General features: G+C 35.7%; 4 protein-coding genes across 4 annotated transcripts in view; 1 reads left to right on the forward strand and 3 right to left on the reverse strand.

Moving 5' to 3' along the window:
• The window catches only part of LOC114074771, a 7522-nt gene extending 4407 nt beyond the window's left edge, over nt 1-3115 (reverse strand). The window contains exon 1 of the mRNA XM_027912746.1: nt 3050-3115. The gene's annotated coding sequence lies outside the window, so the exon portion shown is untranslated. The remainder of the gene's footprint in view (nt 1-3049) is intronic.
• On the reverse strand, nt 550-1352 carry LOC114074772 (serine/threonine-protein phosphatase 7 long form homolog). The gene is made up of 2 exons (XM_027912747.1): nt 1268-1352; nt 550-1142 (listed from the first exon to the last, which is right to left on the reverse strand). Exons 1-2 carry the CDS (start codon nt 1350-1352, stop codon nt 550-552), a joined length of 678 nt encoding a protein of 225 aa, XP_027768548.1.
• LOC107004266 lies at nt 2368-2869 on the forward strand. Its single transcript, XM_015202498.2, has one exon. It carries the CDS (start codon nt 2392-2394, stop codon nt 2830-2832), a length of 441 nt encoding a protein of 146 aa, XP_015057984.1. The 5' UTR covers nt 2368-2391; the 3' UTR covers nt 2833-2869.
• Nucleotides 3116-4295: 1180 nt separating the features above from the next.
• On the reverse strand, nt 4296-10479 carry LOC107003020. The gene is made up of 3 exons (XM_015201263.2): nt 9705-10479; nt 5889-6052; nt 4296-5779 (listed from the first exon to the last, which is right to left on the reverse strand). The coding sequence occupies exons 1-3, from the start codon at nt 10309-10311 to the stop codon at nt 4688-4690; spliced, it is 1863 nt and encodes a 620-aa protein (XP_015056749.1). The 5' UTR covers nt 10312-10479; the 3' UTR covers nt 4296-4687.
• Between the last annotated feature and the right edge of the window lie 677 nt (nt 10480-11156).

An 11156-nucleotide genomic window follows, 5' to 3' on the forward strand; every position in this document is an offset into this window, starting at 1 on the left:
GTGATGACTTCCAGATTTTGGGGAATAATAGACGTTGAATTTTAGAAGTTATTGAATTGTCTTTTTATTAATGAGTTTAAGTCTTCCGCATACTTTCTGTTGATATTATATTGAAATGTTTAGGGTTTAGATTGGTTGGTTCGCTCACATAGGAGGGTAAGTGTGGGTGCCAGTCGCGGCTCGGTTTTGGGTCGTGACACAAAATAATCAAATTATCATCATTAACAAAAAAATAGATAATCACATATATATATTTTTATAGCTGTAGGAAAATGTATGTGAATCTTTTTTAAAACTATGTAGGTTTTATAATAATTATTCATATTTATTATGAAGTAAGTTTCAACCTTTGGTTGGACCCTTTTTTTAAAACTATGTAGGTTTTCTAATAGAATAACATTGTGTGCTTTATCAATCCAAGTTTCTATCGAAAGAAGCAGGCAAAGAAAATAAACTATTTGTATGTAATTTAAATATTTTAAAAAGTTAAATATAGAAAAAATATTCTTGTACGGTATAATGTTAAAGATTTTTACATTTGAATGTATTTTAAAACTTAAGTAAAGTTACCTGAAGGAGAGGAATAAATCCGCAAATGTCAACCACATTACCGATAGATGCTCGACAAAGTGCACGGTACAAGTAGGCTAGCAGTGCACTGCCCCAACTGTACTTACCTACATCGTGGATAGGATCTAGGAACGCCAAGTATTGTAAACTAATAAGGTTTTCTAAAGTGTTCGAAAATAAGATGCCCCCTAATATAACAAGCATGTAAAGTCTAGCAATCCTCTCCACTCGTTCCACTGGAGTAGCATCTCTTATCGGATCTACTTGTAACTGATCTCGCAAGTAGCCGGTAATGCTATGTATCCTCACCCGACTCGCACCATCCATATCAGTAGGTGCTATGGTACATCCTGTGAGTGTTTCTAATAAAGTACGCCATGGACGAATCTTGCGGGTAGCATCCTGAATGTACACAGCATCACCATCGATGCGCAAACCAAACAAGACCTGCACATCCTGCAATGTAATCGTGACCTCACCAAAAGGTAAGTGGAAGCAATGAGTCTCTGGCCTCCAACGCTCAACCATAGTTGTAACAAGGGCACGATCATACTGCATCCTGCCCACACAAACTACATCATACAGTCCGACCTACGTAAGATCTCCTCAACACGTTCATGAGGTCGGTGCAAACGAAATAAATTCCAGGCATCATTCATGTGCACCGTCCTCATAAGGTTACTAAATGGTATCTCACCTTTCCATAACAATTCTGATTTATGCTCATGCTGAGAGAGAAGAAGTGTACGATCAATCGGCCCAGGATTCACAACACGCTCCATTATATACTATAAGAAAAATTATATTAATTCGTATAATATAATTATATTTTGACATATTAATGCCTAGACAGTTCTGCTTTTTATTTACTTCTATAGTTTTGTTGGACCTCTACGGTAAAAGTGAAATTCTATATTATACCTCTTATTATTTGTCGAGGTTCCTCAGCGAGGTTTTAGCTTTTGAATTTTGAAGGGGAGTAAAAGAAAAAAAATACTAATTGAGTAAGTAGTGAGAACATATATGATGATCGAGAATATTTTAACTAAATAATGTTTAAAATTCTTAGTTATTAACTATGACATAATCATGAAGAATGCTTCCTATTATTAATCAAAATCTAACAAAGAATAACGATATAACTCTCTCGGCTTTCAGCTCAAGTTTGTGAAATAACTTGAGTCTGCTAACTCCAAAAGAAATTACTAAAACAAAATCACAGAAATAGTAATTATCCTCATTTAGAAAGAGGGAAAATAAGTGTTATCATTCCAATTAGAAATCTAAATTAGTTATTTGCATTTATTTGCGATCAACTGAGCACTATTAGCTGACTAGATATCAAGAACATAATCGATATGAAAATTAGTCATTATGATATTTTTTTTGTTTGAATAATGAAGCGAGATGAACAATGAAGATTAGTGATATAGCCGATCCAAATTGCTTGATATTGAAGTATGGCAGGAGTTATTGTTGTATGAAACCTATATATTTTAGTATAGTATTCCAATCGAAGCAGAACGGAGATTGAGATAACATATAGCTCTGATGGGTAGAAACATAGTATACCGGGGGATCTACATGTGCAAGTTTTCAGCTGGCATGTGATGCAGCATCAGAAAAGGGGTAGAAATGCGCGCTTTCATGTTCAGATGTGTGCGTACTGAGCTTCTCTTGTTTATAATATCAATTGTATTAACGCGGCCACAGAATGAAATAGAATGCATACCACACTAGTGCTCACCCGAATAGTGTTGGCGAAGTAGCATTTGAACAAGTAAACAATCGGTAAATCATAAAGCTTATAGACATTGCTACATGGCTGGAAGATTCAGAGAGCTATTGAAGAAATACGGAAAGGTAGCATTGGGTGTTCACTTCTCTGTTTCAGCAGCTTCAATTACAAGTCTTTATGTTGCTGTCAAGAACAATGTAGACGTTGAAGCCCTGTTCGAAAAAATTGGAATGCCAGGTTTATCAAAAGAAAAAGTAGATGAAATTCCTAATTCACTCCAGCAAGTGATTTCCTCTACTGGGTTCGTTATCGAAGAACCCTTTAATCAGGATGATGTGGCGGCGCCGACGCCAAAACAGAGGAATCGTACTGCTGAGCTGGCGGCGTCAAGTGTCGCTGCTCTTGCTGTAGTTGTGCTACTTAATAAGGCTTTGTTTCCTCTTAGGGTTCCGATAACCCTTGGTCTTACGCCGCCGATCGCTAGGTTTCTTGCTAGGCGGAGAATTATCAACAACAGTGTATGATGAACATATATGTTTCTTCTAAACAATTTTTTATTTTTATTTTTTTAAAAAAAAATATCATTCTCAAAAATGTTTAATGTCCCACTAACAAGCAGAAATGAAGAGAATGCTAAATCAAGATGTTAAAGAATGCTAAATCAAAAATACTATACTAACACAAGATGAGATAAATGAAACACATTCTAAATAAAGAAAATATGAGATGTTAAAGAAATACCTAATTTATATAATTTGTAGGGACGAATTGTTATGTTGTCGGGTTGTGCTACTCCGAATTTTTGATTTATTTGTTGTGGGGCCGCTTCATTTGTCGGATTGGGACCATCAATGTTCATCTTCAAGTGTAACATAGAAGCCATGAAAGTGAAAGAAAGAAGCAGAAGGTGAAAAGGTAAAGTAATTTTCTATAAAGTGGAAGATTTTCTTCCACTTTACAAAGTGGAACTTTTTCTTCTACTTTATAAAGTGGAAGAAAAAGTTCCGTTATACATTAAAAGTACACGTTATGACACTAACGGAAAACGTTTAGAAAATTAGATAAAGTGGAACTTTTTTTTCCACTAAGCTTATTTTAGTTACTAACTAAAATAGTGGCTTATTTTGGTCATTTTTATATTTTGGTGGCTTATTTTGGTTCCCAACTCGTTAATAAGGGTATTTAGTGACTATTTGTTTTTCTAGGGTTCATGGTGATTGTGTATTATTTGAACTTATTGAAATTATGGGGTCAGATCAGGTTATTATTTGCTATGTGTTTATCTATTTACTTATTGCATGAAGGTAAGTGTCATACTTCTATTTTTATTTTTATTTTTCACGCGATGTCTGGAACTCAAATTGGAGCTCCGCTTAAATTTGGATCGCGCACTGCAGGGCTCATTTGGAGGTGACGCTCCCAACAAAAAAATTTTCATACCCAGGAATCAAACCCGAGACCTCTGGTTAATGGTGAAACACTCTTATCAGTGCACCACAACTCAGGTTGGTGTTATACTTTTATTTTACTCCTGCCCTTGCCTAGAGGCACTACATTCATGCACGCAAGTTGTGAGCAAGAAATGAGACAATCCTATCAGATAGCACATCTAACTTTTCGACAAATTGGTTGATTCCCTTCTTTCAAGGATTGTCAGAATCTTAGAGATTTGCCTATTTTGTTGTTTAGAGCTGTCATGTCCTGCCAAGTATTTGTACTCATAGAGTCTTGCAGACTAGTATGTTCGAAATGTATAGCTACGCTAGTGACCGTTTTGGCCCTGTATGTTGATTAGTATTAGCCTTTGGTCAGTTAGACCTTATTGTTATTATTGATAGTTTTGGACTCTTACCATTATGTTAAATCCCTCCAAAACAATTCTCATTATATCCGATCACCCAAAGAAAATCGATTATGTACAGCAAGTTGTTTAAACCGGAATTCACGATACAAAAACAAAAACAAAAAAAAATTGTACCAACAGGGATTGACACAAATGATCTTCAGCAAAAATAAGTATAGCCATATTTGGCATATGAAATAGTCACAATGTCACTACTGGCACATTTACACAAGACTTGGAACAATATGTCAAAAATGAGTTTTCTTACAGTTCCTTTTCCACCAATAAGCTAATAGAATCATTTCAGCCAAGAAGAGAAAAACAGATCATCCTTTGTTAATTCAGACTCGGGACGATTACCTTAAACTGATGATGGTTTACAAAACATGTCTGATATCAGCGATAATTCCTGAAGAGTGAGCCTTTTTTTGTTCTTCTCTGATCTTCCTGCCTTCAGTATCAACATGTAAAATCCATCAAACTATAGGCAGACATCATAAGTATACGATAGATACACAGATAAACACCTCCATATGCTATGATGGATGACAAACAACTGCATTACACGATAAATCACTATCCACAACCCACATAGCAAACTCTTCAAGTCGTTTTTGTATCTTTTCTGAACGCATTTCAGGTGACCAAAAGGCAAACTTCTTTCCATTCCTTGAAGAGGTTTTGTTAGCATCCGTAAAACTGATGTTCAAACTAAAATCAGTTTCATCAACCCTGTTAAAAGTAGCTTTCTTTTGTTCCAGTAACTTCTCAACTAGATTTACAAAATTTCCCTCTGTGGCAATTGAACCTCTAGTCTTTAAAGAGGCAACTGAGGCAACAACTTTGTCCAAAACATTATCGACCCAAATTTTTAAAGCAGAAGCTGAATTTTGTATGAAGACAAGTTTAAAGTTCTTCCCCAAAAGAAAGTCATTAGCCAAATCATACGAATGAAGAAATGAATCACTGCTGAGAGGAATCACGTCACTATCCACAACCCATGTGTTGTATTTAAGTTCCAAGGACTTTCTAACTACGTGGGCCTTCACAACAATCTCTTTGCCCAACTTTTCGTGTGATTCGTCAAAGTTAATCGAGTTTTGTAACCTAATACTGTCAAAAAATTGGTCTGTGTCAATCACAGGATGACCCCTTCTTGCAAGATCAAGTAGGAAAGAGGACTGTGGACCCAATAAGACATAGTTTTGGATATTCAATATTTCAAAGTGGCAGAGAAGATTCCTAATAATTGACTCTGACACCTGTTGTAGGTTCACAAATAGTATAGTCCTCGATTTCTGAACATAGTGAAGAACAGTCACCAGATCATCAGAACTGCGTACAATTCTACCAGGAGAAACTTCCTTGAAACAGAAATCATACCACCTCAGACTGTGCAAAGACTGCATCTTCAAAAGGTTGATATCAAAAGACTTCTCATCCACTAAATAAGAATCTGGCCCAGCTGATTTCCCATAGTTAACACCAGCATCACGATGGGACACACTAAAAGCTCGCTCATGCAAAAGATTGGTATAAATATTAAAGTAACCGCGGGCATGGATGAATTTAATGAACCAAGGTGTCCAGATTTTTTCCCCCATCTTTTTGTACCATCCTGTTGTCACCTACAAGCAAATTACATTTTACAGTAAGAGTAATAGTTAATCTTAACAGGTTTGTCATTATCTTCACTAAAAAATGCAACGAGAAGAGAAAATTCAGGCAATACACTACCATCCCATCAAGAAATGGCTTCAATCCCTTGGCCTTGTGTGTGTCATACCATATGCGGAATTCTTTCCAAGGTCTTGGAAACAGAAGCTGACCCCAGGTGCCAACCAACTGGTACAAGAAAAGTTGAGTTCGGTCATCAATCTGCATCTTGTTTCCATGTTTACCTATTAGCCAAAACCATGTTATATCAAGCGGATATACGAGTAGCACATGACTGTTAGAGATTGTTATAGAGGATGTTAAGAATGATAAATTTCCAGAGGATAAAAGTATCCAATATCCAAGCAACACATACACCTTCAAACAACAATGATGGGCACGTATTCTTCAGTGAAAAAAAAAAACTTAGTAGGTTTTAGGGTATTCTAAATTTCATGAAGCATACAGGATGGCTGATGGAAATTACACTATTCGGGGAGGCCCCCTATACACCAAAATGTGGGATGTTAAGAGTGTTGAAGGGCTAGTCGCAAACAACTAGCAATTGATCTCTGTTATTTCAAATACCAAATTGGAAAAGCATGACACGCATTTATTTAAGTTCTCCACATGAGAGTTTCATCAACATAATAACAGACAAACATTCAAAAATCCCCTGATTCTATTGACATAGAAACACCCATGATTCTATGGACATAGAAGCACATTAACAACAGCATCTGGGTAGCCCAAAAGACTATAAGGTTGATTTGTACTTTGATGATTATAATTACAACGAGCCAATATATCTCAAAGCAAAGTGTTACAGAGAGGATAATAACTAACTCAAGGGTCACAAATCATATTCTGATAATTAAGGGCATCGATAGTTAAGTTTTCTCCAAATAGGAAAAAACAAGAAAAAACTAATAGTCTAGGAGTACTCATACTCAAGGACCGAAAGCTCTCACAGCGTCGAGGCAAAGAATAACTCCTCTGAAAAGAAGAGCATTTATAATCAGAGCTATAGGAGTGGAAGGGAATTAAATAGCAACAGACGCTACTTCTGTCTGCGTCTATCTTCTCCTATTAGTTAAGCATTGAAAGGGATGTTGGAAATGAGTTTCAAAGCTTGAACTTCCACAGAAGAACCACAGATAGCACTAGTCTTGATTGAGTTTCTTGAAGCAAAGGGCTTTGGCAAACTAATGAGTACATATATACGGTCTTAGTGTTAGAAAAAGAAATAGAAGGGATGCGTGCGAAATCTACAATGGATGCGAGAGGAATATTACTGATTATCTATGAAAGAAGGCTTTTAAGAATGAAAAAAATACCGGGGAATTGGTCAGGTATTGCTTTGCTTGCTCTTAGTTTAAGCTATTCCAAAGCGATTATTCATCATCCACCACCAGAGGCCTCCAGAGAGAAGGTGTTCATATGCATTCCACTTCTTTATCTCTTAGTCCACCATTATTGTGAATATGTTAGATAGCGTTCTCGACTGCCTCCGGTCTGATAACGCGGTCACCTCTAGCCAGCGACTAGCCCAATTTTGGAGCTAAGTTTACACTGCCACGTCGAGACTCTCTTTTTAAAGTGAGATACGGCTTCCGCAAGAGGGAAAGATCACTTTTGTCGTGAAGCAAAGCAGTGTTTAAAGGGGTTGATTTTTCAACTATGTTCTTTCTTCATCATTTTATCTCTTTTTGATAGTGAATGTCAAATAGTTTTTGATTGTTATACTTTCCCGAGGATATCCTTTCTTCTATTAAATTGAAGAGATCCCCCCGGAAAGAAGGTCTTCAAAGTCACATTCAGAAAGGAGGTCTTGAAAGTTTCATTCAGAAAGCGTTCAGAATTAAGGCCTTGAAAGTTTCATTCGAAAAGAGTCGTTAAACACAACTTCAGATGTGTGTTTGTATTAAGGGAAAGGTATAGTTTATACAGCATTCCACTTTATGCATGAGTAATCCATAACAATCAAGGATGATATTAGATAGCATCAGAACAGGTCCAACACAAAATTATGTCTTACTGCAGACCAATGAGTAGGTGTCAACTCTGCACGTTGCCTTATTCTCAGTTATGATATATGTAGTTAACATTACTTCCCCCTTCACATAAATCAATATCTTAATCTTATCCAATGAAAAACAAAATGTCAAAATCATGTGGAGATTGTGAAAGAGAGATAGCAGGATCTTGTGCAGAGATTGTGGTGTCAAAGAGAAATTAGAGATATACAAATGAATTAACCAAGGAATGTTACACCTCTTTCGCTAATGGGGTAAATTTGGAAAGAGAGGAATATGTGAGCTTTTAAAGGGGTAGAGATGAGCTTTGCTCAATTGAGAAGCAGTCTTTGATCCCTTATTGTCTTTTGGTGCACCCATATAGTTACTATTTGTATAGAGGATTGGGTGTCTTTTGGAGAGAATTATATTTTGTAGGTTTCTCCTTTTTAGTATAACTCTTGTATACGGCCATGTTAGCCATTATCAATGAAATCTGTTACCTGATAAAAAAATAAATGAATTAACTCCTTCATTCGTATCAATCCCCAATTTCTTCTCTGCAGCCTTTTAGACCAAACATGACATCATATCATACTAAACACCATTAACAGGCACCCAAGGGTGTAGCCAAGTGGTTGTGAATCCTGAGGTCTCAGTTCAAAATTCAGCAAAGACAAAAAAACACTAGGTGATTTTTCCCATCTGCCCTAGCCTTGGTGGACAGGGTTACCTGGTGCTGGTGGAAGGTGGCAGGTATTCGTGGAATTAGTCGAGGTGCGCGAAAGCTAGCTCAGACACCATAATTATATGTGATAAGTATTTATGATACTGATAGCTGTTTACAACTTAATTTCATTTCTTTCCACAATGACAAGTTCATTATCCAAGGACAACTTACAGCGGGAAGATTATTTCACTCAGATGAATCTTACCTCAGAGTACTTTAGCTAAGACCCAAATAGATTACTTACTCCTTAGAAGGGTGATAGAGGTCTTTGCAAGGTTATCCCGACTGAGAATCTTACAACCCGACACATGCTCCGGGCGATGAGTTAAGAGACTAAGTTGCAGCATAAAAAGAAGGTTGGGTGCGATCGGCCAAGGATCAAATGTGGGAGGCGGGGATTGTACCTGTTTTCGTGTTTATACCAGTAATAGTAGCATTTGTCTTGTAGTTGCCTATCTTACAACTTTTGTTACTGGTTATTCACTATTTCAGTTATTCCATTTGTTGGTTATGGTTATTGCTCCTCTTTTGAATGTTATGTGATGTTTTTCCTATTATTTTCTTTGCCCTCTTTACTTCTATATTTTTCTTTTAGCTGCTTTGATGTTCGTTACTCAAGTCAAGGGTCTTCTGGAAACAATTTTCTACCTCCTCAAGGTAGAGTAAGGTCTGCGATTCTGCGTACACTCTACCCTTACCCTGCTTTTGGGACTACACTGGGTTTGTTGTTGTAACCTCATACGATCCCTCCATCATACCTGATAATAGATTGCTTATATTCATTGAACAGGAACCAATATGCACTTCTCTTCTTAACCTAAAATGTAATTTGCTAGAAGTATACATCGACATACTGGAATGACAAAATGCAATTGCAATTTCATTATGAATCAGCCAAACGTAATAACTCCGGTAAAACATCAAGTGGGCTAACAATGTGGTAGAACAATAAAAAAAAAAAAATGATTGAGACAAAAGTATTAACAACCTACATCTAATCAAAGTATAGCTACTACTTAACTACCAGAAGTGCACAGAAATATAACTACAGCATACTCAAATACAGATTACCATAGAGAAATCATTTCATCTACAAAAGTTAAGAACACTAATATCCTTTAAAAGTAATAGCAATGAAAAGAAACTAAGTACCTGGTACAAACCTAGGCCTCTGCAAGGAAGCCCCATAAATCATAGGACTAAAGTTGGATTCGTTATAATAATAATTGTCAATCAAACTCTTCAAGAACCGAAAATAAAGAGGTGACAACTCAAGATCATCCTCCACAACAAAGGCAAACTCATCATCAGAGCTAGGCCACCACGCCTCCAACCACTGAGCCTGAAGTCCAGCATTAGAAGCCCTATAATGAACCAACTTCTCCCCATATTTCCAAGAAAACCCATCAACAAAATCAAGAATACTTTTCGAAAGATTCAATTTTTGGTCGATTTCCACATACCCCTTTGGGGAATCTTGAAAGTGATCAATGTAGACATGGAGATGAACAACATGGTTGTCATAATGTGCTTTGGAAAGTGAACTGAGACATCTAGAGAGGGACTCAAGACGGTTAAAGGTGAGAACTTTGATTAAAAAAGTGAAGTTTTGATGGGTTTGAGGGGTGTTTGGGTTAAAGGAGAAAGATTTGGTGGAATTCAAGTTTGTAGGATGGTAAGAGAAAAGGAAAATAACAGAAAGAGAGAGGAGAATGAAAAGTGGGATGAAATTTTTCAGGGTTTTCTTAGGTTGTGCCATATGATTTGTTCACTCTTCAGTTATGTCATCTTTCTTCTTTCCTTCTTTTTTTGAGGTTTTCTTGGAATACTCATAGAGCAACTTCCATATTTGGATCTCAATAGAAAGGGAGAAGAAGAGTGTAAATGTTGAAATCTAACATTGCCCCCAAAGTTTCTATCATAATTGCAATCATACTCCCTTAGAGTATTTTTTTATAAACGGATTGTTATCCCACTCTCAATATGGGATAAAAATAACATTACAATTTCAAAATAAGTTATTTTGTGATTTTACTTCGTTAAATATACCTAATTATTTATCTAATTTTTTTTTACTTGTTCGTTTTGATTTTTGACAATAAGAAAGGATAACTTTTTTTACCAATAATATCCTTAATCAATTATTAAAACATTGAAAATCTTTTAAATTTTTAATGAGTAAACTTTAGGTTTAGCAAACATAAAATTCATATTTATGTATAGTTTGTACAATTGTGCTTCATAGCAAATTTTATGTTTGTTATGACTATTAATATGTATATTTCGGTACACATATATGAATATGGCTATTAGTATGTATATTTCGGTATACATAAATGAATATGACTATTAATATGTATATTTCGGTATACATATACGAGTATGGCTATTTATAAGTATATTTTGACATACATATACGAATCAATTGTTCTAATATGTGTTTGTATAAATTGACAAAGAGAGAAAAACAAAAGAAAACTAGGCAGGAGAAAATCTATATTTGTATAATTATAAGTATATATGACGAAAATATATGTATTTGTATTTGTATATAAAATTTTCCCTCACTTTATACAAACAAAACACAATTTATACATTTGTATT

This window comes from Solanum pennellii, chromosome 11, assembly GCF_001406875.1.
Source record: "Solanum pennellii chromosome 11, SPENNV200".
NCBI classification, from domain to species: Eukaryota; Viridiplantae; Streptophyta; class Magnoliopsida; order Solanales; family Solanaceae; genus Solanum; species Solanum pennellii.

Coding starts and splice junctions, on each gene's coding strand:
- LOC114074772 (XM_027912747.1), bottom strand. CDS start 1,352: ATGGAGCGTGTTGTGAATCCTGGGCCGATTGATCGTACACTTCTTCTC. Junction 1,143..1,267: donor ATCAGAATTGTTATGGAAAG/GTGAGATACCAT, acceptor TGTATGATGTAG/TTTGTGTGGGCAGGATGCAG.
- LOC107004266 (XM_015202498.2), top strand. CDS start 2,392: ATGGCTGGAAGATTCAGAGAGCTATTGAAGAAATACGGAAAGGTAGCA.
- LOC107003020 (XM_015201263.2), bottom strand. CDS start 10,311: ATGGCACAACCTAAGAAAACCCTGAAAAATTTCATCCCACTTTTCATT. Junction 6,053..9,704: donor GAGGCCTAGGTTTGTACCAG/GTACTTAGTTTC, acceptor TTTGGCTAATAG/GTAAACATGGAAACAAGATG. Junction 5,780..5,888: donor AGCCATTTCTTGATGGGATG/GTAGTGTATTGC, acceptor ATTTGCTTGTAG/GTGACAACAGGATGGTACAA.